This window comes from Eschrichtius robustus, chromosome 1, assembly GCF_028021215.1.
Source record: "Eschrichtius robustus isolate mEscRob2 chromosome 1, mEscRob2.pri, whole genome shotgun sequence".
Classification (NCBI taxonomy): Eukaryota; Metazoa; Chordata; class Mammalia; order Artiodactyla; family Eschrichtiidae; genus Eschrichtius; species Eschrichtius robustus.
The window spans coordinates 173,144,542-173,171,348 of NC_090824.1; the positions used below are offsets into that span (position 1 = coordinate 173,144,542).

Here is a 26,807-nt window from a genome sequence, read left to right on the forward strand (position 1 = left end):
CGGGATTTGTTCTGTCTGGCTGCCACCAGGCCTGCTGTAAATCTGGGACAAGTCTACGTGTGATACATGCCAGCCCTTGGGCGCCATTCTGGGGAGGGATGGGGCGGGGTGTGGATTAACCCATTCTTTCCACCTACCAAGCCAGTTGTAGATTTATTTCTGTTTTTTTCCTTTTAAGATAGGGGTTTTCCTTAGAAACTTACAGGTGCTTCCGCTTCTTGGAGACAGTGAGGGCGAGTACATTACATACCTTTTGCGAAAGACTGTGCTCAGGGGGGACTGTCCCAGGTTTAGGTGGATGAGAAGCAGGGTGGGAAGAGTCCTTAACTTACCTGCTGCTCTGATCTCGGCTACAGAAATAGTCTAGATGTGTTTCACTTAATATGCGGGTTCAACATCCTATTAAGTGCAGATTTTCCTGCAGATTAAAAGAAGTCATCATTCTTATTATAGCTCTTTAACTATGACTAACTTAAAAGTCTTTCCTCTTTAAAAGAACTCTTAATGGCTTGGCCCTCCTCAGGCCCAGCAGTTGTGAATATCAGGCCCACCCATCATCACCCATTGAAGAAAGGCTAGGAGTAAAGCATCATTTTCAGCAGCTAATCTTCTTATCACAAACAACACATTCTAAATGGGTGAGGGGAGTCAGGACTTCCTACTGTGAAAGAACAGGGACATCAGAACAAGACTGGGAGCTAACGTTCTGGTCTCCTCGGCCATCACAGGAGGTCCAGTGAGCGGCTTTCTCACGGGAGCCCTGGGTCCCTCTCGGACCAGCCTGGAATCTGAGCTGCCCTCGGTCAGGGCCCTGAGCATCCCGGCCTGGCATCCTACGATGATGAGCAAGCTTTAGTTGTCAGTTAATAGACTGGTACCCTGTCTCCCTTCCTTGCCTCTGTTCGCCACAAAGGCACGTTATTTTTCTTCTTGTATATGGTGAACTGCCCGCTTTCACAATTTTCCAAGTGAGAAATGTCACATTGTGACCAAACGACAACAAAAACCCACTTTCCCAGCGAGGGCAGCATGGGCCATCCTGCCCAGAAGCCGAGGTTCCGCTCTTCTTTTTTTTTTGAATTTTATTTTATTTATTTTTTTATCCAGCAGGTTCTTATTAGTTATCTATTTTATACATATTAGTGTATATATCTCAATCCCAATCTCCCAGTTCATCCCACCACCACCTCCGCTCTTCTGTCTGCAGCCCGGGCTCGTCCCTGCAGGGGATTCGAGCAGGAGGGAGGGAGGGAGACGCAGGTGGCTTTGCTGGGTGTCCTGTGATCCTGGGATGTGTGGGCAGGACAGATGGTAAAGTCACCCACCCGCACAGAGAGCAGGTTAGAAGGTCAACTTTGGGGACGTGTCTGGCTTTGTCACCCCTTTGCTCTCGCCTGCGGTCACCACCCTCACCTGCCCCCCCAATAGTTCCGTGAAGGCCAAGAGAGGTGACCAGAATCATGTTGTCTCATTTCCTTGAGGTTTTACACGTACCATTTCTGCATTTTAACTTCTTTAAAGACAGAACTCCTTAACCACTAACTGCCCATCTAAAAATAATAACAGTGATGCCGGAAGGTATAGGTAGAAGCTTTGCTGTGCGGCTGGGAGAGAGGCAGTGCCGCCTGGCCCTTTGGCTGACGTGCCGCCTGGCCCTTTGGCTGACGTGCCCCTTGCTGGATTGGTTCAGTTCTTTAAATTAATTCACAAAAGGTGGATGACCTGGGGAATGCAGGGCAAGACCTACTTTCTTGGCGGCAGGCTGGCTTGTGCACCCTGGAAGAGTGAACTGTTACGGCCCTGAGCACCCTTTTAACTGCATGCCTGCTCTCTGCCAGGTCCAGCTGAATCCTTCCCGTGTGATCTGCCTTGATCCTCACACCGTCAACATCTGCCTTGGGCTTAGACCATCTAGTTCTAGGTACCATTTTAGTGCCCAAGTTGCAAAAAAGATCATCTCCCTCCCTGCCTCTGCCCTTCCAGCTGATACCACTAATTAAGTACATAATTCACTGTGAGATAAGAGGGCTGGCTTCTGCGACTGGCTTTGTCCTGCTGTGACTTTCAGTTTATAACATACCAGGAACTGTGTATTGTGAGCTTTGGCTTAAAGAAATCTAATAGCACCAGAGGGCTCAATAAATCATTGGGTTTCCGAAAGCACAAAGTTCAGGGCCGTATCATGACTCGTAGTGTTGTAACCCGTTCAGAAGTTTGGAGTTGACCAAATCTCACCAGGGACAAACCCAAAGGCATTTTCCCCAAAGCTGTGAAATCAGCGAGCAGGGGTGACTTGGTTCCCTGGACCAGAGCGTCTGTGCATTTAGAACCTAGTGGGGGCCGAGCAGGCTCTGGGTGAGGGAGGAAGTATGTGATCTGAGGTTCTGCGCGTGAGTCTCCTATGCGCTGAATAAACCCATGATTCCCAAACCTTGAAAACCATCAACGTGGAGAGCCGTCACCACCTGTCTCTCCTGCACCCACACCTGGCTCTGCACAATGTACTTACTAACCCTTGAGCAGTTCAGAGCCAACCTCTCTATGTGCTGGCTCTTAAATCCTATAAGCGAAAAGTTTATTTATTAAGGAATTAACTTGGAAAAGCTTCATTCTGTAGGAAACAAACACAGATATTTACTTGGAACCCCTGGAGAAGTCTCTGAATGTCAGTGATAACACACTTCAAAAGTGTTTTCTAGATACTGTTATCTTTTTAGCGATTGTTTCCTCTGGTCCTTGGAATGCTTGACACTCAGAGTTTCTGCCTGAAGAATCCAGGATTCGGGAAAAGCATCACTAAGTTGAGAAGACATGGGGACCCATCCGACGCTTTTCTGAAACAAAAAGCCAAGACTGAACGGAGCAGAAGCATCTTACCTGGCGTCAGTGCGAGAACTGGCCTTAAAGCTTCTGTATTTAATTCAACTAATCAGTGGGCTGTAAGTAGAAAGGACTAGAGGCGGGCTATTAGACCTCGTCTCTTTGAAAGTAATCAGAAAAATGAAGGCAAAGTTGCCATCAGGCAGAGTTAAAATACCAGTAATTTTCTTTCACCTTCACCTTTGTCTTCAATTGGTATATATTCCGAATATCTTTTTTAAGTTTTATTAAGGTATAATCGATATACAAAGGACTGTACATAGTAAATATGTACGGTTTGAGTCTGGACAAATGCAAACACTAGTGATACCATAATTAGATATATACCTCCCAGAAAAAATGAAAATAAGATAAAAATTTTTTTAAAGCCAACTTTGTTATAGCATAAAACTGTAATTTCTCGCTCAGAAAAATATAAAAATGAGATAAATTAAAAATAAATTTTTTTAAAAAGCCAACTTTGCCATAGCACAAGATCGTAATTTCCCTCTGGGTCTTTAATTTTAAACAATGCACCTGAGATTTCTTATAAGAGCAAGTCACCCACAGGTGGACTAGCTCTTACCCTATTTAGAACAGATTTAACAAATGCCTATAAATACCCCTACATGTGGAACCGTCTCCTACATAATCATTTGGGAGACTGTGCCTGTTTTGCTCAAAACCATCCCAGACAAGAAGTCAAGATGTTTTCAGAGCCTCTGGCATGTTCTTAGACGGATCAGTGCTGGATTTGATACAACCAGCCGAGGGTCTCCTGGGGTAACCTTATGAACCAGGACCAACGAGACAGTGTTACTTTGGGTCCAAAACTAAGCGTGGCTTCCAAGGTTTTATGGTTTGCCTTTCTTGTGTGAATCATAGAACTGGCTCGGAAGGCAGATCCTGAAACAGAATTTGAGAAAGCATTTTGGGCTCTGGCTGCGTCAGAATGAGTGTTCAACCTTCTAAGGAGACTTGAAAAATCTCCTCTGAATTTATAAATCAAGGTACATTTGTGTAAAACTAGTCTCCCTCACTTAGTAACATCTTCTGTGTTAGCAAAAGACAACTTAAAACTGTAGTTGGTAGTTATTCTTCACATGTTCCATGGGCCTAACAACTTCACAAATTACAGAGTAAGTGAGTCATTTCCTATGACCCAGCCCATGGGCGCAATAGAGAGCTGCTTTGAGTGCAACCCTCGCAAAATCATCCACTTTCTTAGTCACCTTCTTTATTGTATGTATTTAGGCTACACAAAATAAGCAGATTGTTTCTGGAGAACATTTTACTTCTCAGGATAAGCGTTATGGTTTGTAGAACGGTTTGCCATGTTCTCACTGTAGGAGCAAAGGGATTTGCAAATGTTTTTATTAAATCCGTATTGAAATTCTCAGAAATAATCAAGGGAAAGGAAATGTTTCCATTCCCCACAGGGCAGGTATTAAGCAGCTAACCGTCCGTGGTGTTTGGCTGAGGAGCGGGTGCTGCAGGAATCATCTAGAAGTTGGTGCTGTCACCTGCATGGCTGACACAGCCCCACGGCAGTCCCTGACCCTGTAGCTATGTGGACGTCATCCTTGCAAGCATCCCTGTGAGAGACTAGGGGACTGGTTCCCTAGTCTCTTTATTTACCTAGTGGCTGAGTGTGCAGAAATCTCCCCGGTGGCTCTCAGCGTGAGGGCATGAGAAGATTTTCACTTTCTGTTTTGTCAAGGCCTTCGGGTCAGCCCAGTTCCCCATCCTGCTCTGCCAGAGTCGGTCTGGGTTCGTGGTGCCAGCTGTTCGGACTGAATTACCGTCAAGTTTCCTCTCATTCTCAGAAGCACTTGGGTTTGGATGATTAAACATCACCCCTCCCCGCAGGGTGCATGTCAGCACAGCAGTCGAGGGTCTGAAACTTGGCCCCAGGCCCCGGGGCTACTCGCCTGCTCCTTCCCTGCCTCCCAGGCATCTTAGAAACGAAAGTCCGCTGACTGGTTTGTTCAGTTGCCCTGTGCACGCAGGGTGAGCGTCATTCCCACCAGGGGCCTGGGAGTCTGGAGGAGGGAGAGGTCGCTGAAAGGGCAGCCCTAAGGCCACATTCTCCCTCTCTCTGCCGTCTATCCTCTGCCAGTATCTCTGATCCGCGTCAAGTCACCTGTCACCTACCGTCGGTTATCTGTCCGCCACTGTCTAGCTGCCTATCATCTGTCTGTCTACCTATTTTTAATATTCTTTGGAAAGAAGCTCCCTGGGGGCCACTTAGGAGAGGACCTGCTTTTGCGGCTGCTGCTGGAGCGGCAGGGTGGTCTGCGGGCCAGCCCGTCCCAGGTAGCTTACATGCCGGGATGCGACTTCAACAACACCTCTGATAAGCGCTCTCTCTCGGGGGATGGGGGTGCTGGATCACATCACACTCGCGCTTGTCACCCTTGCCCTCCACGGCAACAGCCACACCAGGCTCGGTACTTTAAATGGATCAGGCTAAAAATGTACACCGTCTACGGTTTCCAGAAAGAAGGGAGATGGGGACAGAAAGAGAAAAGTGATATTAGAGTTGGACCGAGGTGTGTCTGGAGGAAGTTCCACTGCTTCTCCGTGAAGGCCAGGCCGTGGGAGTCCCTGTCCCAGCCCGTCGTGAGGCCGAGGGAGCATCTGTCACGTGCGTAGCACTAGACTGTACACACACACATGGGTATAGATGTATTTCTATACAATATTGATATTATATGTATTATAATTATATATAATGTGTGTAATATAATTATACTGTATATAATGTATGATAGTTATTATATATAATGTATCAATATATAAATACATATGTGCATGTGTGTATAGTCTTGTGTTAATATGTGTGACAGCTAGGAAAGGGAAAGAGCATGGAATCAAATAGAAAAGGGAGAAGCTGAGAGCAGGTTCATTTATAGAATGTACAAAAGTTTATGATATATAATATGTGTATATTATATATGAACTATATAAATAATATGTCTATAATCTAGTGTTAGGTTATATAACATAGTGTTATACATAAGAATTATGATGTTATATATCATATATAATGTGTATTATATTTTGTTGGAAATTTTACACTTATAAATATGCAAATTGATCACCCATAAAAGTGGCTGCACTGTTGATTAATTTTTGCTCCATACTCCATGGGCTGTTTCATTTTTAAAAATCTATATTCCTTTTTTCCCTTCCCTCTTGACTTTCAGGAGGCGGGAGATAGGAATCCACAACAATAATCTATTATGATAAACTTTCCTAAATGGCTAATGCCTATTCCTTTTCAGGGGTAAATGCCCTGGAAGTTGAGTCACATAGATAGAGGTGCAAATGAACATTTCTGTCATTCCTTTTTTTTTAAAAAAAGTATTTATTTATTTATTTGGCCGTGCCAAGTCTTAGCTGTGGCACAGGATCATTCTTGATCTTGTACATTCTGTGGGGAGAATGAGATGCATTTAGAGTTGAAATGTAATTGTCTTTGGTCAAATGTGCATCGCCGTCCAGGTTCACTCAGGGTCTCCCCTCAGTGTAGTAAACTAGCACTAGTTGGAAGGGAAGGCAGATGAGGATGGGTGACATCCAGCTGTGCTTTTAGACCCTATTTCTTGTGTGTGGAGAGTCGCGGATTACCCGGCAGATGCTTTCCTGTACGCGGTGTGACTGACACCACTGCTCTCCGTGAGTTTGTGTTGAGTCACCAACAGTGTTAGGGTAAATACGTCCCTTTTCAATCTCTCAGGAGCCAGTAGACACCAGGCAAACTATCTGACTCCCCGTGCTACTCTGGATGAGTCTGGGTGGAAATTCCCAGTGTTGGAGTTGAAACTTAAGAGGCTTTCCCACAATGTACCACTTGGAAGGAGCCACTAGTATTACGCTGTGTCTTCTCACCATGGGGCTCTTAGGAGTTTGGATTCATTGTCATTGGAGTTTCCGTTTTACGTAACTCATGGATCAATTAATGTCTCAACACAGTTGAACCCAGTCTTAAAAAGATGTTCCTTCCCTCCCCCAGGGTTACCAGGGCATGGTGGACGGTGGCAGCAACATTGTGGAAGCCGACTGGGAAAGTGTCTCCAGCATCCTGCAAGTGGTACGTGCTGAGCTGCCATCCTGCTTCTTTCTCTGAGTAACTCTTTGGTTTGAAACCTCTTGTGCTTATGCTCCCGTAATACCTACAACAGGTTAAAGTGCTGCCTGGCATCACTCGTATCTACTCGCATGGAAAGAAAACATTCTTGATTTGCCATTTAATTAAATTTTTTAAGAAGCTCTATACCATGCACACTGAGGAATTATCCTTGCAAGAAAAAGTTATATGTGATGGCTGGTGTCACTTGAAGGGGATCTGGTATCTTTTTTTAGAGCAGATTAACGTTGAGGCAGTTTTGGTTTGTTGGTGCTGTGTGTTTAGTGGCAAATCTCCTTGCCTGTTGGGTTTTGGGAGTCATTTGGCATCAGTGTAACAAAGCATGGGAAAGATCCCGACTGGCAGCCTCCAGGGGCTGTGGATTTAGTGGGAACACAGCATCCCTTTTCTGCCCTGACCCAGAGAGGGCTGATTTCCTTGGTGTGCACAAGGATGAAGTAATCACCACTTCAGGCGAAACAGTTGCTCACGTGGAACTCAAAGGAACCTCTTGCCTGAATATTTCATGCCTAATAAATTCCTGGAACAGTGTAGCTTAGTGAAGACTCCAAGTCAGTTGAGAAATAAAGAGATTACATGGAAGGAATGGACTTCATGAAAAGCTCTTTACTTGCGATTTGATCTTTTGAAATGTATGTATTCATGTGTGACTCATGTTGAGTATTTTTTTAATTGAAAGAAAAGAGATCGGTCCCATTCCCTCTGAAGGTGCTAGTGCAACAGAAGAAGGGATGAAAAAATATGGTATATAGATATAAATGGAATATTATTTGGCCATAAAAGAGGAAGTCCGGCAATGTAGGACAACATTGAGGACATTATGTTACATGAAACAAGCCAGACACAGAAAGACAAACCCTGCATGATCTCACTGATACATGGATCTAAAAAAGGCAAACTCAAGAGAAACAGAGTAGAATGGTGGTTGCCAGGGACTGGGGGGGTTGCAGAAGTGCTGGTCAAAGGACACAAGCTTCCAGTTATAAGATGAATAAGTTCTGGATCCAATGTACAGCGTGGTGACTGTAGTTAACACTACCGTATTATATACTTGCAAGTTGCTAAGAGAGTAATGTTCTCACCACACACACACACACACACGTAACCAGGTGAGGTGATGGAGGTGTTAATTAGTTTGATCATGGTGATCATTTCACAGTGTGCACCAATATTGAGTTATCATGTTCTATACCTTTAAAAATATTAACCATTCTGTATTATATATTTGAAAGTTCTCACCACAAAAAGGTAGCTATGTGGATTGATAGATGTATTAACTAACCTTATGGTGGTCATCATTTCACAATATATACATGTATCAAATCATCACAGTGTGCACCTTAAACTTACAAATGTTGTGTGTCAATTGTATCTCAATAAAGCTGGGGGGGGCGGGGGCGGATGCTAGTGGGGTGTGAGTTGAAATGCCGGTCACAGACTCATAAGTCTGCACTTGAGGCTTTTTGCTCTACTACTCCTGGGAAGAGGCTGAAGGAAAGTTGGACAACCATGGATACTTAGGTAGAGTAATATTTGCAAAAAATCAGGACATTGTCATCTGAATTCCAGACAGGAAACCCACGTGTGAGGAGAGCATTTCCACTCTGCTATGGTGATTGTGAAGAAAGATAGGAAATACAAGTATGGTTGGGGTGTGTGTTTGTGTGTGTGTGTGTGTGTGTGTGTGTGAGAGAGAGAGAGAGAGACTGGTGTCCACTTCTTTGCAACCCACTCGGTCCTGGGTTTCATTCCTGGGGCCCTGTCCATGTTATCTCCTCAGTGTTTATGGGTTGCTGACTTCCCGTTGATAGAAATTATGTGACCCTCTAATCGCTCTTGGTCAAATCAAAGTTCAGAGGACTGGCTTATCTTTGCTCTGCACGCTGCACCTTCTACCCAGACTTCCCGGTGCTGTGCCAGGTCCTGACGTCGCCCCTGTCACACTGACCGTTATCATTAACCCAGGATCACTTCTGCTGATGGGCACCTTGCTTTATGAAGCGGGCATGCACTTGGAAGGTCATGCACAAACTGAAGTTTTATCAGTGTGTGCAGGGTTTGTGTAAAGCCATCCTGCATTTTTCTAAATACAACTAGGGATCCTTTGCTTTTGAAAAACAAAGTGTGAAAAATCATGATTTCTCTCTCCCAGAAGTTTGGATCATCCAGCTAAGATTTAACCTTGAAAAAGGGGTGTGGGCAGGGAGGGGTGGGGCAGATCTCGTGCAAAAATAGATCCCTTTGGCTCACAGATTTCTATTTTGCTGGCACTTGTGGGGAGCCCTGACTAACAGAAGGGAAGTCTTATTACCTGGGGCCGCTGGCCACGGTGCTTCTCTGGCTGTGGCTGTCGACCGGCCGTGGGCCCATCTTAGGCTCAGAGAGTGTGCGGGGCCCCGCCCTCCCTGTGCTGCACACCTTCCCCACGGGCGGCTGTTGTTACCTTGCAGACTCTTCTGCTCCGCGCATTTAGCTGATGGCTGCCGTTCATCCCTGTTTCCGTCCCCTACTCTGTTCCCCTTGGGAATGATGCAGCGTCTTTAGCCACTGAATTCTGGGATAGAGCTAAAAATGAGAAAACTCTAAACTTTCACAGTTGATTGATTCAAAAGATGAAAAGGAGGGAAACCTACGCTTTGAAAGTCCTGTGTTTTTACATCAGCACTCACATGTGCCAATCTGTCCAAATGGGAGGAAATAGATAAACACGGTTTTATTTCTTTTCCAGGGAGGGACCATTATTGGCAGCGCCCGTTGCAAGGACTTCCGTTCTCGGGAAGGCCGCTTGAAGGCTGCTCATAACTTGGTTCAGCTGGGCATCACCAACCTGTGTGTGATCGGCGGGGACGGGAGTCTCACCGGGGCCAATATCTTCCGGAAGGAGTGGAGTGGGCTGCTGGAGGAGCTGGCCCGGGAGGGTGTGTCTCTGTCTCCGCGCACATTACTCTCGTGGGGCTCTGTCTCCCCCATTCGTCTCCCCGTCCCCTCAGAGAGCTTTGAGTGCCTACATTCTGCCTGCTTAACTGTCCCAGAGGTATTTGCTGCCGGTGACGATGCAGATCTTACAGTCGCCACCTCAGCACTTACATTCGTGCCTCAAATAATAACAATAACGATAATAAGAATAACATTCATTCCGCCATCCTACGTGCCAGGCACGGCTCCACTTTTGACATAGGTGGTTTTGTGCACTGCTCGTGACAACCACCTGAGAGGGTTTGTATCGATCCCCACTTTACAGAGGAGGGTCAGGGGCTCGAGGCGAAGCCAAACAGCCGTGAGGGTAGCTCCGGCTCACACCTGTTCTCAGACGCCCGTGGCTGCCCCCCCACCAGCTCCCCTGGGGTCTTTCTATCAGTTGTTGCAAGACTTGAATTTAGATGGTAACGACCTGCTGCTGGATGGTCCTTTATCGTAGGAAAGGATTTTCGAGAAACCTATATATTCTGTGGTTTTTGTCTTTTAAACATGTTGTTACAAAATTCCACTTTAATATAGAATATGGCCAGTGGAAGCAAATTGAACTAATAGCAACCTTACGAAAAGCATAAACTTGAACTAAAGTGATGACCCCAAGTTCTGTGATGTCTGTTTGGGGAATGGAGAGGGGCTGTCAGACGCCAGCAGCAGAGGACTTAACGATGTCTCTGCAGCGTGCTTTGGTGTAAGGCAGGCGCGTGGGGTGGTAACTCAGGAGAGGGATAGCTGCCTCCCCCTTGACCTTGACCTTTCTGGTCCCATTTAAGCAGCTCTACCATCCCCGGTGGTCTTTCCTGAGAGCACTAAGTAGATCTCTACCAACTAATTAGCCCCATGGGCCTGTAAGGAGTCAGTATACCAGTTGTACAATATTCTTTGAGACTTAGATCTGGGGTGGTGACGTGTCTTATTCGGAGCCAGGCCGTTTTCCAAGGCCGTTGTCAGACAGAAGTCAGATTGTATCCACCGATTGCAGCGTGCGATCCTTCCTTCCTTTAATGTTTACACCTGGGTCGGTGTTCTTGTCTGGGTGTCAAATGACTGCTCCTATCTTGTCCCCAGCTCCACCTTTGTGTGGCTTTTCTCTCCGTCAGTATGCAGGATCAGGTCGTGTACAGATCTGATACAGTGGGTAGGAAACCCGTGTCGAAGCGTGCATTCCACCCCCCTCCCCGCGTCATCCTGGGCGTGCGGCTTGTCCCCCCACAGGCAAGATCAACACGGAGGAGGTGGAGAAGCACGGGTACCTCAACGTGGTGGGGATGGTGGGCTCCATTGACAATGACTTCTGCGGCACCGACATGACCATCGGCACGGACTCTGCCCTGCACCGCATCATCGAGGTGGTGGACGCCATCATGACGACCGCCCAGAGGTGGTGACCGTGGGGACCCGGCGGGCGGGCGGGTGGGCGGGCGGCCCTGGGCTTGAGACATGGGCTGCGGAGACCTCAGTGCCCGCTCTGGAATGTTCCACAAGCCTTGTCACTTGATGTTAGAAACAATTTTGTATTGGTTTACTTTTTATTTTCAATTTTCAAAAGTCACTGCTCCCCAGTTGTAAAAGAAAAACGTGTTCATTGGAGAGAATTTAGAAGAAAGAAAGAGACAAAGTCAGCATTACATAAAGTCCTACCCAAAGCTCTCCTGCAGGAATCGCAGGAAGTAAAGCCCCGGGTTTGCACAGCTGTCGTCAGAGCTGGGCGAGCCTCCCCCTGTTCCGCTTCTCACCTGTGGATTTCCCAGCATGCAGATGAGGCAGAGACCTTCTGTCCCCGTGCTGTAGACTCGCGGCAGAACCTTTACCGTAATGCCTTCTGTGGAGCCCTTGGGTTTCCGAAGCACTTTCACGAAAGCCACGTTGGAGAGAAAATGGAACACGTGCCGGGTGTGGACCCGACTCTGTGATTGTCGTGTCCTGCCTTGCTGCGGGCGGTCTCCAACCCACGGTTGTGGCCCGAGAAGCAGCTGACGCTGCCCAGCAGAGCCGTTGTCTTGGGAAGAGCACACACACGTGTCCTGGTAGCGTGAACGTGTCTGGCACAAGCACACCTGCTATAAAACACAACCGGGAGGTGCTGCTCGAGACCGCAGCCCCTTTGCTCGAAAGAGCTTGAAACACACTCACAATAGCATTTGCTTGTGTAGAAAGTGGGTCATTTGCGGGGCAGCTCAGGTACCTGCTGTAAATACAAAGCAGGCTTTTCTGTCTGCTTTTCCTGCTCGTCCCGGTGGTGCTAAGTGGATGTTTCCTTTATCTCTTTTCCAGCCACCAGAGGACCTTCGTCCTGGAAGTTATGGGGAGGCACTGCGGGTACGTACGTGCGGATGCGACTGGGATGGAGAGGACCCCTAGCACAGTCCCTGCAGGGCCCCGCACCCTTAGCACGAAGGTGCCAGGAAGGGTTCCCGAGGAGCCAGCGGCGTCCTGTCTGCCGGGGCCGGCCCTGAGCTCGGGGTGCCCGGCACAGCCCCACGAGGTCATTGCTGTCTCCGTGCAGGTACCTGGCCCTGGTGAGTGCGTTGGCCTGTGGGGCCGACTGGGTGTTCCTTCCGGAATCTCCACCAGAAGAAGGTTGGCAGGAAAACATGTGCATCAAACTCTCAGAGGTAAACCCACGTTTTGCCTCTTTTAACTGCCAGCGATGCTGGTTGCGCTGCCCCGGCCGTGATTTGCGGTGGCCGTTAGCATGTTCGGTTTGGACGGAGTTTTAGACAGGTGACAGCTTTCTGCTCAAAGTGGCTTCAGGCTGGTTGCTGGGGGCTTCGACCCCTCATGCGTCCATCCACCTCCCACTGTTGCAAAGAGTGATTCGAGGGAAAACAGCTGAAGCTTTTGTGTTTCTCGCGCAAAGCAGCAGCTACAGCTGTAAACAGAGGAGGTGATGTGAGAGCCCAGGGTCTGGGGAACATGGTGCCTCCCTGATCCCACGTAACAGGGACGGGAGACCTGTGTGTTGACTCCATCCGAATCCCCCATCTTGCCGTGTGGCACACGTGGTGACAGCTCCTTCCGCTGCGGGGTCCCCACCGTGCTGGCCTTGCTGTGGGTTGGGCTGCTGTCTCCTCTGAGCCAGGCTTTTCCTTCCTTCTGTCTGTGGGTTGGGCTTGTGTTTCACCCCGTGGATTATCAGTGTCGGGCAGATTTCCTCCAGCTAAGCCTTCTAACTAAGACATGCGAGGCCTCGTAGAAAACAACGGTTAGCTTTCGGGACAGAAATCCCAATGCGTATGGAATTTCCCTTCTCTTATTTTCATAACCATCTTATGGCTGTTCCATAGGCAAAAAAGTAAACATATGGCAGAGGCTAATTATCGTTGTATTCAGCAAACACGTAAGCATTGCATACGACCAGGACCCACGTTTCATAAGACATGGCCATTGCCTTCAAGGTGATGGGTTCCAAGAAAGGAATTCCAGCAACAAATCAAATAAGCTTTGCTGACCCAGAACCTCTGTAAGAAACTGTTGGTAAAGCTGTCCTTTTACTGCGGAGAATCATGCACCCTTTTGAGGCTGGAGCTCTAGGCTGCAGCAGGCCAGGGGCACGTCCCAGGGATGACTGTGACCACTGAAGTAACAAACGAGTTCATCATCTCTTGGTTCTGACCTGGGGAACTGGGCGGCAGGCTGTGCCGGCCAGCTGGTGTGGGAAGGTACGTGGCTGGTTGCAGGAGTCGAGCACTGGCCCTCCTGTTAGGCAGGTCCTTCATCGTGGCGCTGAGGACATCCACTTAATTGCCATTCCACGGGGCATTACTTGAGGGACGTGCCTGTCCCTGCATCTGTCCCTTCTCCTCCCGAGTCCCTGCCCTCGTTGACGATGACACTGCACAGGCCAAGGTCCAACGCCCTTAGAGAGCCGGAAGCACCCTGGACGTGAGGAAGCGCCTGGCTGGTCAGAAGATCAGCAGTGAGGCCGTGGGGCTGATTTTTAGGTTTCTCCATTATTTCTGTGACTGTATGGTCTTATCTGCAAACCTCCTTGAGTTTCAGACATTGTAAAGTGCCCTGTCAGCTAGGAAGTGTTTGGATCCCCCCTTAAGCGTTGGCAGAGTTAAGACTAATGGCTTAAGCTCACTTGGGTGGAAACACTCGATATTGTAGTGCCTGTCATTCATTTTCATCGATTATCAGTGTAGCACTGTGAGAGTTTCTCTAAACACCTTACCGGATAATTGGCCCAGGAAGCAAGTCCCAGAGCATCCCCCAATCATGGGCATTTCGGTATAAAGTTGGAAAGGACTCAGGGGCATCAGAAGTCCCAGGGCTGGATCCTGGCTCTGCCACCCACGGGGCAAACGATATTTGGACAGACGACCTCCCCTTCACGTCCTAAGTTCCTCAGCTGTAACTCGGGGTCATGCTGCTGCTCCTTAGAGGTTTTGTGAGGATTCAGTGAATGAGTGACTCCGTCCGGGTGGGGGACCAGGAGGCAGTCAATGAACTACACAGACAAGCTGGCTGTCTTCCCACCTGAGTGGATAGGTGACCCCATTCTTTTTTTAATTTTTTTTTTTTTATAAATTTATTTATTTATTTTTGGCTGCGTTGGGTCTTCTTTGCTGCTCATGGGCTTTCTCTAGTTGCAGCGAGAGGGGGCTACTCTTCGTTGCGGTGCACGGGCTTCTCATTGCGGTGGCTTCTCTTGTTGAGGAGCACAGGCTCTACGTGTGCGGGTTTCAGTAGTTGTGGCTCATGGGCTTCAGTAGTTGTGGCTCGCGGGCTCTAGAGCGCAGGCTCAGTAGTTGTGGTGCACGGGTTTAGTTGCTCCGCGGCATGTGGGAACTTCCTGGACCAGGGCTTGAATCCATGTCCCTTGCATTGGCAGGTGGATTCTTAACCACTGCACCACCAGGGATGACCCCGACCCCATTATTTTTTTATAGCCACTTTGGAATATTGTATTTTATGGATGAAGTATGGCTATTTGGCCAATTCCATATTTGTGGACCAGTCATTACTTCCATTTTTGCTCTTTCAAGTGATGCTAAAATAATCATTCTTGTTGTTGTATCTTTATACCTTTTAGAAAGTACTCTGATTAATAAGTTCTTCAAAGTGTAGCACATTCTGGGACTTCCCTGGTGGTCTAGTGGTTAAGACTCTGACCTTCCACTGCAGGGGGCACTGGTTCGATCCCTGGTTGGGGAACTAAGATCCCGCATGCCACGTGGTGTAACCAATAAAAAAAAAAGTGTAGCACATTTAATATCTATCAGAAACCAACAAGACAGCAGGTGTGTTTGTGATGCAGGACGGGCCGAGCCCCCTTGGCTGACATCCTCAGGTGCTGCCCACTCTGGGCTCACCGCCCCACACAGCTCACACCCCCCCCCACAGGAGGGTCCTTGATTGGGGACTTGATGGAGAACAGACTCACTGAGAGTGATTTGGGGCATCGCAGGATGCTGGCCGTGAGCCCGGGGGCACCGTGGCCCTCAGTGTTGGACGCTGCCAGCCTGGCTTTTCCTGCAGGGCGGCTCCGACCCCGCCTGGGCCCCGCATTCCCCTCTGTGCCCCTCCTGCCCAGGCCCGGGGCTGGCGCTGCCCATCACAAAGGCGAGAATCGGTTTTTAAGCACTGACTTTTATTCTCCGTTATTTCTATAACTGTATGGTCTTACGTGCAAACCTCCTTGAGGTGAGGTGGCAGGAAGCTCTGCCTTCTGGGGGAGTTGTCGGGCCTGGTTTGCAGTAGAGACCCCCCTCCCCGGAGAGCCCAGCCTCAGAGCTCATCCCCGTCCGGGGGTCCGGGTCAAAGGCGCCGGGGGCCGGCCTCCGCCTGTGGTGATGTCACAGCAGATTCTGCGTCTGTAGGCCTGTCCCACCTGCTCACCTAGGGCACCTTGACCTGCCCGTGTCCTTAGGAAACACCGCGTGTGAAATCAGGTGACCGTTTCTCCCTGGAGAGAGGCCGGTTCAGGTGGGGCAGAGGCCCTTGTTGTGTCATTAAGAATGGTTTAGGCATTTGAGGATTTCATCTTCTGTTTCCTTAGAACCGTGCCCGGAAAAAGAGACTGAACATCATCATTGTGGCGGAAGGAGCCATCGACACCCAAAACAAACCCATCACCTCTGAGCAAATCAAGGAGGTGAGTGTCTCAGGCTTCTCACCCCCTGAGCCTGTCTAGAAACGGGAGATTTAGACACCCCGGGCAGGGCGGGAGTCTGGAACCATGCGCTATTATTTAAATACTTTTTGTTCTTCTTGCTCGTTAAAAATATGTTCATAATGACTCATAACTTTATTGGCATCAGAATCATACAGCTCCTGGCTTCTGGAAAGCCCCTGCCTCTGGAATACTGTTGGGAATATTCCCAAAGGCCCCGGGCTCCCCTGACAGAGACGGAGGAAATGCGATCGGGTGGGGTTAGAAGGTTCCAGCTCTGGGTGCCGGCTGCCCAGGAGCTAGGAGGTCAGCAGAGTTCCCTCTCCCACTGGAGCATCAGCTGAGCATGGCCTTACTCACAGAGAAAGCCGCTCGGCTGGCCTTAGTCACTGCTTCTCCGCCCTGCATGGAGGCCGACCCCGCAGTCCTGTTGCCCGAGTCCTGTTGGGCTTGGTCGGCGGGTGCTGGCTTGTCTGGCCCAGGAGGGATCTGCTGTGCTCCCCGGTTGCCCAGGTAACTGGGCAGGTTCTGGACACAGTGCTGGGGAGACAGACTCAGGCTCTGGTGGAAGCCGCCCGTCAGGGCAAAGCACGTCATCACCTTGGCTTTGCAAGTTGGTTTCTCTGATGCCTTTTACGTATTCCCTGACCAGCTTTTCACCTGATTATCAAAATACCTGTGAAAGTCATCTGCCAGTATTTATAGAAGTAATCAATACCGTCAGGGCAAAGATATTCCTTCCCACTTAATTGAAGTTGAGATTGGATTGTGGAATATTAGAGCCAAAAGGGACCATGGAATTCCTATGACCCAGCCCCATCATTTTTATAAAGTAAATGAGGGCCAGTCAAGATAGGTAGCCTGTCCCGGCCACCTGGCTGGGTTCACCTGGGCCCTGGACTGAGGGGACGCTTTGATTTTACTGTATCATGCTTTTCAAATACAACCTTACAAATTCAAGGTGGTTTCAGGGAAATGTTTATATTTTTACAAAGTATATGCTTGAGATACAAGCTATAGAGACAGTGTTTTTTAAAAATCGTGTTACTTACGTTCACTTGCGAGGTAGGAGCACAAAGGTTTTATTTGATGTTAAAAGTATTCTTTAAAAAATATTAATTTCAGCAAGCCGTTAAACATTCTTTCAGGAAGTGAAATTTAGAAAGTAGAACATTCTTCAACATAGATGTGTAGAAAGGGGAGAGATACCTTCCCCTGCTCCCAGCCCCCGTCCCTAGAACAAGCTGATGTGCTCAGCCATGTCCTGTGTTTCCCCTCAGCTCGTGGTCACACAGCTGGCTTATGACACTCGGGTGACTATCCTTGGACACGTGCAGAGAGGTGGGACGCCTTCAGCCTTTGACAGGATTTTGGTAAGTGAGGCTGGAAATGGTCAGGCATCGTCACAAGGAAAGGAACACTTCTGGGATCGCAAAGGGACCAGTCTGCTACGAAGACTGGGTGATCTTGAGTAGAGCCATCGGTAAAGGGCATCTCTGCCCACAGAGCTGGGTGGCTTGTCCCTAGGGTGCTACGGCCCGTAGTCTCATAGGGAGACCTGCTAGCCGAGGGGGGTTCCTAGGCCCCTGGTGACCCAGACACTGAGGGACCCTGCCAAACGTGGGGGACAAACCCAGAAGGTGGAAAGGGGGTGTCCACAGGCAGGTTTCTAGCAATGGACCCAGGGACCACAGAGACCCAGAGTCCAGTTCTCGGTTTCCTGCTCCACACGCCTGTGACCCCCCGCCCCCCAGCGCGCCGGTTCTTAGCGGAGTTGATCTCTTTGTTGGAGGCGGGTTAGAAGTAAGCGGGAAGGGCTCTGAGTGACTAACAGGGACTCGGTGCAGGAAGAGCGAGGGGGCCTTGAGGACGGAGGAGCTGAACGAGGGGGGCCTCTGTCTGTGGGCGCCGGGCTGGTCTCCGGGCGGGCACAGGGCCAGCCCTGACCATCGTGATGTCATTACCAGGCCAGCCGCATGGGGGTGGAGGCCGTGGTCGCCCTCCTCCAGGCCACCCCCGAGACCCCGGCCTGCGTGGTGTCGCTGAGCGGGAACCAGGCGGTGCGGCTGCCGCTGATGGAATGCGTGCAGATGGTGAGCGCGGGGCCGGGCCCCACCCAGCACGGGAGGGGGACCTCCCCCAGCACGGGGGGGGGGTGACCTTCCCCAGCACGGGCGGACGACCTTCCCCAGGTCCCAGGGCCCCCTCCCCGGGCCCGTGACACCGAGCACGCGGGCCCCCTCAGCGAGTCTAGTCTTTCGGGAGGGGGTGTCCTCGGGGTGCCCGGGCGCTTCCTGTGAGCCGGTCAGAGAGGCCGGAGACGGCTCTGCAGGGACCGGGGGGATTCTCGGGGTGGGGAGGGCACCATCCAGCTTCTCCAGGCTCAGCTGCTCCTGCCCTCCCGTCCCCGAGGCCCTCACACCTGTCATGTGACACGGGGATGGCCGACTCGGGGGACCCCAGCATGTGCCGCCTCCTCCAGGTGTGGAGCGCAAGCCGGTTGCCACGGGGAAGCGGGGGATGGTTTTCCAGTTGACCGTCCAGTAGCTGCGGCGGCCGTGGAGTTGCGTTAGGAATTGTTACTATTTTTTATTTTTCAAAGTCTATTCACGACTCTCATTTTATTTGGTCTTCCCAGTGGCTCTGAGGTGTATGTATTTTATAACATGTACAGAGAGGTAATTAAGTAATTAAGTCACAGGACTTGTTGAAAGTAACCCCTTAGAAACATACTTTCCAAAAGCCGATGGCAGTAAAGGAAGTCTCTGCGTGTGTGTGCATGTGTGTCTGTATGAGGGTGCGTGCGTGTGCGCCTATATGAGTGGGTGCATGTGTGTGCATGTGTGTGCATGTGTGTCTGTATGAAGGTGTGTGTGTGCGTCTGTATGAGTGTGTGCATGCGTGTGCATGTCTGTATGAGGGTGTGTGTGTGCATGTGTGTGCATGTGTGTATGAGGGTGTGTGCGTGTGTGTGCATGTGTGTCTGTGGGTGTGTGCGTGTGTGTGCATGTGTGTCTGTATGAGTGTGTGTGCATGTGTGTGCATGTGTGTATGAGGGTGTGCGTGTGTGTGCATGTGTGTGCATGTGTGTCTGAGGGTGTGTGCGTGTGTGTGCATGCATGTGCATGTCTGTATGAGGGTGTGTGTGTGCATGTGTGTGCATGTGTGTCTGTATGAGGGTGTGTGCGTGTGTGTGCATGTGTGTCTGTGGGTGTGTGCGTGTGTGTGCATGTGTGTCTGTATGAGTGTGTGTGCATGCGTGTGCATGTGTGTATGAGGGTGTGCGTGTGCGTGCATGTGTGTGCATGTGTGTCTGAGGGTGTGTGCGTGTGTGTGCATGCATGTGCATGTCTGTATGAGGGTGTGTGCGTGTGTGTGCATGCGTGTGCATGTCTGTATGAGGGTGTGTGCGTGTGTGTGTATGTGTGTGGACTGTGAGGCTGTGGCTCAAAAGAACAGAACGTGGAATGATGAGCAGCAGTTTATTGTGAGCACATTTCTTCTGTCCAGTGTCTCTCTGTCCGTTTTGAGACAGACAGCCGGTAGGTACCACTAGCTTGTCCTTGAACGACCGTACGTCGTGGTGCCTCAGCCAGACTGTTCACAAGGCCACAGCCAGCCCCTCGCTGACCACTGCTTGCCAGGTATCTTCCTCAGGGCCTGCAGCGTTGGCCGCCACAGTGACAGTGGAAGTAGGGGCATTTTCCTCACCACACAGAGGAGGAAGCTGAAGCTCAGAGCGATGGGTGACTTGCCTGGGATTCTGAGGTTGAAGGGGAGCCGGTGCTGGTCCCGAAGCGCTCCGCCCCCCGGGACAGTCTGCTCCCCGCCCCTGCCACAGCGTCACCTGCGTCCTCCGCTCCCCAGGGACAGGGGTGGTTCTGTTTGTTCTTTCCTCACCAGCGTCAAATGGGGATTTTTCAGAGCCTGGCCCGGGAGATCCGCTTCCTTCTGGCCTCGCTCTCATGGGCCGGAATCCCTAAGATTTCAGGACCCGCTTACTCTGGCAAGGCCGGTGGTCCCACCTCGTCCTTTCCTATGAAGCAGCCTGGGTGGGCGGCCTAGGCTTCCCCCCATAGCCAGGCAGTGCAGGCTCGCTGACCCCAGGCTGCCAGCTACAAGGTTGGACGTGAAGGGACCCGGATGGAAGGACCAAGCTGGTTCCAGGTCCCTAGCCTGGATCTGAGGATGCACTGTCTTGACATGTTCTTTCTTCCTTTCGTTATTTCCTTAAAGACCCAGGAAGTACAAAAGGCGATGGATGAGAGGAGATTTAAGGACGCTGTGCGACTCCGAGGAAGGTGACTCTTCTGAAAAAAACTGTTTTACTGGGAGCCTTTGTTCGTCCGGCCTGGTGTTAGAATGTGCCTCCAGGCGGTGCTTGTTCTGTATCAACATAAGAAGTCAGAAATTAAGACAGTATGCAGTCCAGGCACTGTTCCTAAAGGTCGATGGTCTGGGTGACTAATTACAGAGAAATTTGTTTATTTTTTGGCAGGGTCAGGGTGTCGTTTAGAAGCTGATGAAATTAGGATAGAGAGTGGCATGTGGCTGCTAGCATTTGGGGAAAGAAACTTGCTGCATCCTAAACGCCCCTGCCCCTCAGCCCCTTAGAGGACATCCATTCCAGTCACTGGGAACACCCGAGGCTGCCTTTCCTGAGAGCCGGGACACAAAGCTGGCACCTGCGGGCCATCTGCGTCTGGCACAAGCATCCTCTTGGGCCCCTTCTCCCCAGATGAGCCCATACTGCTCCGTCCACATTCTAACCTTTGGTCCGGCACCGTCCTTTTCTTCCAGGAGCTTCGAGAACAACCTGAACACCTACAAGCGGCTCGCCATCAAGCTGCCAGACTCCCAGATCCCTAAGGTAGAAGACGTTGCGGTGCGCCACGTCCCCGCCTCCGGCAATGCCTGGGTCCTGCTCTGGCCTGGGTGCCCTTCTGCCCTGGCCAGTTCGGGTCTTGGCTCCCAGGAGACCACCCCGCGCCCCGCCTACCCTTTCCTCCTGCCCCCTCCCACCTGGGCGACTCGGCTTTTCAGTTCCTGAGCCTTGCCCCGCGCTCAGCCCTTACGCTCCGGCTCCAGGGTGCGGCGGGGCGAGCCGTATCCGCCGCGGCCCGCACACACCCACACAACCCCCTCCCGCCCTACAGAGCAACTGCAACGTGGGCGTCGTGAACGTGGGTGCGCCCGCCGCCGGCATGAACGCGGCCGTGCGCGCGGCCGTGCGCGTGGGCATCGCCGATGGACACAAGGTGTTCGCTGTGTACGACGGCTTTGAGGGCTTCGCCAAAGGCCAGGTGAGTCCCGGGGGCGCCTGGCGAGGGAGGTCCTTGCTGAGAAGGCAGATTCCGGATTTCTCAAAGGTGGTAGGGAGGACCTCTCTGGGGTCCGAGGACCCGGGCATTAGGTGGGAAGGGGAGCACGTGCACACGAGGCTGCAGTGAGGTGTGCACGGGATGGCGTGGGTGATGCGCAAGGCCGGCGCGCTGAGCACCCGCTCCGATAAAAACCTAGGGAAAAGATTAACTGCTTGAGTGCTTACTGAATACACTTACTGCTCCTCTGCGATTTACTTATTATGTTAACCCATTTGAATCTCTCAATAATCTAAGATACTATCCCCATTTTCCTAATGAGAAAGCTGGGGCACCGAGACTTAATTCACAAGACCAAGGTCATAGGATGCAGGGTGCTAACTACGTGGTGAGGCTGCAGACACTACGCTCTCAGCCGGGTGCTTCCCGGTCCCCTCTCAGCCGAGGTTTCAGTTCTGCGGTTTGTTACCTGTGGTCCAGGAATATTACATGGAAAATTCCAGAATAGACAACCTGTAAGTTTTAAATTACGTGTCGTCGTGAGTAGCGTGATGAAATCTCCAACTGTCAGCTCTGTCCTCCCGGGACATGAATCATCCTCTCGTCCAGGGTATCTGCCCGTTAGTCACTTGGTGATCAGATCGACCCTCATGGTATGGCAGTGCTTAAGTTCAGGTGATCCTTACTTTACTTAATAATGTCCCCAAAGTGCAAGACAGGTGATGCTGGCAATTTGGATATTCTCTTACTGCGCCTATTTATAAATTAAATTTGATCCTAGGCATGTACGTATAGGGAAAGATGGATATGTAGGGTTCCAGCATCGCTGGGGGTCTTGGAACACACTCCCTGCAGATAAGGGGGCGACTGTGTTTATTCACCCAGTGACTCAGCAGCTACTTACTGAGTTCTTAGGCTGTGGAACCAAATTAGTGAAGAACGCAGACAAGACTCCCTGCATCTCAGGGAGGGAGATGACAGAGGTAAAAATCGATGGAGTGAACTCTCCAGCATATCAGAACGTGACGGGGGCTAAAAAGACGCAGGGGAGGAGGTTGGGGTGCCATGGGTGTCTTCACTGAGGCCCCCCAGCCAGTGCTGCTGGGAGGTGACCCCTGACCAACATGTGAAGGGCTGAGCGAGTGCCCTCGGGGACACCGGACCTTGGTCCCAGGCAGGGCGGACGGTGCAAAGGCCCTGAGCTGTTGGGGGGTCGGGTGGGAGGGGCTCACGTGACTGCAGCAGAGGGGCGAGGGGAAAGGAGGGAAGCGGGTGAGGGAAAAGGAGGCAAGGGCCGGATGGTTTGTAGGTGATCCTAAGGGGTCTGGCCTTTGTTTTGAAAAGACAAGAGGGTTTGGAGCAGGGGCGTGGTGCATTCTGACAGATTTCCATAAGAGGCAGGAGTAGGGGAGCAGGAGAGTAGTTGGGGGACTTCTGCAATAGCCCAGGCAGGATGCGGGGGGCTTGGTCCAATCTGGCGACGGTGGAGTCCGTGAGAAGTCTTCCATGGTCTGGGTGCATTTTGAAGGCCTGGCCAATAGGATTTGCTGTAGTACTAAGTATGCACAGGTGTGAAGAAAGGAGGCAGGAATGAGTTGCAACTGATGGACATGGGAGATCTGAGAAGCGCTGGGACTTGGATGGAGTGGGAGGTGCCCATGAGCAGGTGACACCCCGTGCGGGGCCTTCAGGAGACCTGGGCGAAGATGCATGTCTGGAGGCTGGTGATATTCCAAACTGTGGCCGCCCCGAGTGTGTGAGTGAGGGGGAAGGGAAAGCGTTTTGCTGTTATGGCTGTGGGGTGTTGTGCAAACACCTACCTAGTGGGCATTTATCGGTGCTTGTAGATGGTTCTCAATTTTTAAGAAGTATTTTTTAATCTTAGTTTAATTAAGAAAACTGTAATATTAATTTTTCTTTTACTTCGCAATGGTGGGATTTGGCTAACTAAAGCGTGCCTCTGATAGGCATGGCGGGGAACAAGATGCAGGGTCCTTCCTACATGCGGGGGGCTTTGCCTGTCCGTGTTCCTAATTGTTGAGCCTTAGAATCCGGTTCAGGCCGCAGCTCATTCAGCCTTGAAATGAAAGCCGTTTCCTAACATTTCTCAAATCCTCACAGACACGAACGAAGCCTGTCAGAGGTGCGGACATCTGAGCTGTTTTTAAAGCTCTCTAATTCCTTTTTCTTTTTCGCTACAGCTGTTTCTTTCTGTTTGCACATTAGATAAAGGAAATTGGCTGGGCAGATGTCGGCGGCTGGACCGGCCAAGGCGGCTCCATTCTTGGGACAAAACGGTAATTCTCCTGTCTTGATTCTGACCTGAACGTTCTTGTGGAGAGCAGCTGGTGCAGATGTTGCTGCTTTAAGTTCCCGTAAAGGAGCCCAGGGGGAATTGGTTCACGTCCTGGCTCCGGTCCGGGAGGGAGCCGGGTTGTGTTTTGGGGAGTTGATGAGATGTGGCCTTAAAAAGAGACAAAGTAGGGGACCTGGGAATGGCTTCCTCTGATAATTCCTTGTTTCCATTGATTTGAAGAACCCAGTGGTGGCAGAAACCCCTCATCTCGCTTGAGGTGGTGCAGACAGGGATGTCTGAGCTGCGGTGACCTTGCTGTGTAGAGAGGATTGATGGCGGCTCAGTGTCGTGGGGACTGCAGGCCTGAGCCGCCAGGTCCCCACAGCCGGAGGGAGGACCTGGGGGGCTCCACACAAAACCACACGTTTCTGAAGTGCAGCCGCTTCTGTTCTCGGGCACAGCCGGGGATGGGGTGTGTTCCCGAGGCGCTGATTTAATACGAAGCTGTTTCTTCTCTGACCTCAGGGTGCAGCCGTCACTATGTGGCACGTTTTAACGTGGAAAGAAAGTACTTGGTACTTAAGCCTAACGAGTGTTGCGCTCCGTATGAGAGTTAGCCTGTTTGTTGTGCAGGGGAATCGTCCCAGCCTCTGTCCTGCTGTGAAGCTGGGTGCCCGCGTCGCCCAGCAATCTGTGGAGCTGGCCTAGTTCTCCACAGCTCTTTTGGTCCCGTCACCCCCCAGCGCCCTCGGGGGATGGTGTTCTGACAGCGGAGCTCCAGTTAGGAGCCAGGGCCCTATCGGCTGCCTCCTACGCCTCTTCCCACCAACTGTAATGCCTCAGCATAGTCTGCTTCACGAGCCCCACCCCGGGGCCGCTCTGGGGTGGCTGGAGGGGCCAGCTGGCAGCGTGTTCTCACGACGCTTAGACGCTGGCAGGGACCCTGTAGTCGACATCATGACCACTCATGTGCCCTGGCCACCCAGGCCCTATGACTTCTCTACGTCCACCCCAAGTATAAACCCCCTGATTCCCCAGACAGCACAAGGGAAAGATCGGGGCGGGTGCTGGTCTCCGGATGGGGCCCGGCTGACTATCGTTTGTCTCTTCCACTTGCGGCCGCGTTTGAACAGGTGGTAAAACGGGACAACATGAGCAAGTGTGCGTGGAGGTGACTTTAAATGAGCTTAGATGGGGTAAGGTACATGTACTCTGTACGTGACTCAAAAACTGGAAGTTTCCATCCAATTATCGTTGTGAACACTTGAAAGCTTTTGTGGTTCTTTTTTTTTTCCTAACCAGGCAGCAGGGTTCTTTGAGATCCAGGTGTTGGACAGCTGCAAAGTTTCTTCCCCTTTTCTTTTGAAAAGACCCTCTTTTGAGACCTGACTGCTGGCCACTCTGCCGCGTGTGGTTCCCCAGCCCCTCTGCCCGCCAGCAGCGTGGACGAGGGAGCGGACATGCCCCTGCCCCTCGGTGCCGTGCAGCTCAGCCTCGGAGGGTGGGGCACCAAGGGGTCCTGCCTGACCGCCCCTCCCTTGAACCGTCCCCAGCACCCTCCCTGGGAAGTACCTGGAGGACATCGCCGCTCAGATGAGCATCCATGGCATCAACGCGCTCTTGATGATCGGTGGATTCGAGGTGCGTTCTGCTCCCCTGCTGGCTGGCTAGCGCTGTCAGTTTGGGTGGGGACCCCGTGCCGGCTCCCGTAAGCATCGTGCCGTCTGTCCCTCGGTGTGACCGGGGCTCATGCAGCCTCGGGCCCAGCGGCCACTGAGTAATGGTGATGCAGAGAATGAGAGGTGGCAGCACTCGGGGACAGACACTGGCCCAGCTAAGTAAAGGGACTCGATCGGGAAGCGAAAGCTCGACTCCGTGTCTGGGGTCCGTCCGCTCAGGGAGTTCTCACCTCTGTCGAGTCTGTAGAGAAGACCTTCTCTCTTGAACTGGAAGCCCATTGGCTATTCGGAGAGGAGGGCAGTGATGGGGCCAGATCATTATCTTTTAACTACATGTTGGACTGTCCACCTTCATTTTTGATATTCAGCCGAGATCAGTCCCATGATGACCTTTCTGTTTCCTTTAAAGAAAATGTGAGAACCTCAAACAGACTCTAGCCCATGAGCGGCTTAGTCTCACCCTGACGGGACGATACCCGCAGCCTCACCTTGGGCGCAGCGCTGCCCGTGATGGCGATGCGTTTCCCTCCCCACCCCCGTGCCATCCCCACAACCGCACACACTCATCTGCAGGCCTACCTGGGGCTGCTGGAGCTGTCGGCCGCCCGGGAGAAGCACAAGGAGTTCTGCGTCCCCATGGTCATGGTTCCCGCCACCGTCTCCAACAACGTGCCCGGCTCCGATTTCAGCATCGGGGCAGACACCGCCCTCAACACCATCACCGACGTGAGTGTTGGCAGCAGAGCAGGTGCCGCGGACCCTAACCCAGGGCGCCTGGCCCGCTTTTATCTACCTGTGCACTCGAGACAGAACCAGGGCGCTAGGGTGGTTTGCTGAAAAGTTAAAAAAGAAAAAAAAAAAAGGTCCAGTGGTTAAGACTCCGCGCTTCCAATGCAGGGAACGCGGATTCGATCCCTGGTGGGGAACTAAGATCCCACATGCTGACGCAGCCAAAAAAAAAAAAAAAAAGTCTGACAATCACCGATTCGGCTTCCAAAAGATCTTTTGCCACTGTTTTCCTGTGCCGCGGCCAGGGTGACGTCATCTGTAGCGTGGGTAGTTTTGGGTCACAGTGACGTGGATATTCATTTAAATGCCTTTTTTTTTTTTTTTTTGGCTGAGCTAAATTTACCAAAAGCCTAAAACACATTATTGTGATAAATCCTGGGTCCACTGGCCCGTGCTTTGATATTCGAGGGTAGAAGCTGGACTAAAGATTTTATGATTTTATTCATTGACCTGAATTTTAAACCATCGTATTACTTTTGGTTTCAGCCAATAGCCTCACCCTCATCTTCCCCTTTGTGGACGGGGACGGTAAAGCACATCGAAAATAATATTGATGTTATTTGAATGTGTTTTTGGTTTTTTTTTTTTTTTAGCCAAAAGGCCATAACAAAACACAGAA

The 26,807-nt window shown here is 51.0% G+C and overlaps 1 protein-coding gene across 1 annotated transcript in view; it reads left to right on the forward strand.

Moving 5' to 3' along the window:
* Positions 1 to 26,807, forward strand: part of PFKP (phosphofructokinase, platelet) — a 69,635-nt gene that overhangs the window by 25,649 nt on the left and 17,179 nt on the right. Inside the window, exons 3-16 of the mRNA XM_068559574.1 lie at positions 6,878 to 6,955; positions 9,741 to 9,930; positions 11,201 to 11,366; positions 12,260 to 12,304; positions 12,492 to 12,600; positions 15,990 to 16,085; positions 17,384 to 17,476; positions 18,071 to 18,196; positions 20,340 to 20,404; positions 20,904 to 20,973; positions 21,260 to 21,406; positions 23,651 to 23,721; positions 25,274 to 25,361; positions 25,973 to 26,125. Of these exons, the coding sequence (XP_068415675.1) occupies positions 6,878 to 6,955; positions 9,741 to 9,930; positions 11,201 to 11,366; positions 12,260 to 12,304; positions 12,492 to 12,600; positions 15,990 to 16,085; positions 17,384 to 17,476; positions 18,071 to 18,196; positions 20,340 to 20,404; positions 20,904 to 20,973; positions 21,260 to 21,406; positions 23,651 to 23,721; positions 25,274 to 25,361; positions 25,973 to 26,125 (1,497 nt within the window). The remainder of the gene's footprint in view (positions 1 to 6,877; positions 6,956 to 9,740; positions 9,931 to 11,200; positions 11,367 to 12,259; positions 12,305 to 12,491; positions 12,601 to 15,989; positions 16,086 to 17,383; positions 17,477 to 18,070; positions 18,197 to 20,339; positions 20,405 to 20,903; positions 20,974 to 21,259; positions 21,407 to 23,650; positions 23,722 to 25,273; positions 25,362 to 25,972; positions 26,126 to 26,807) is intronic.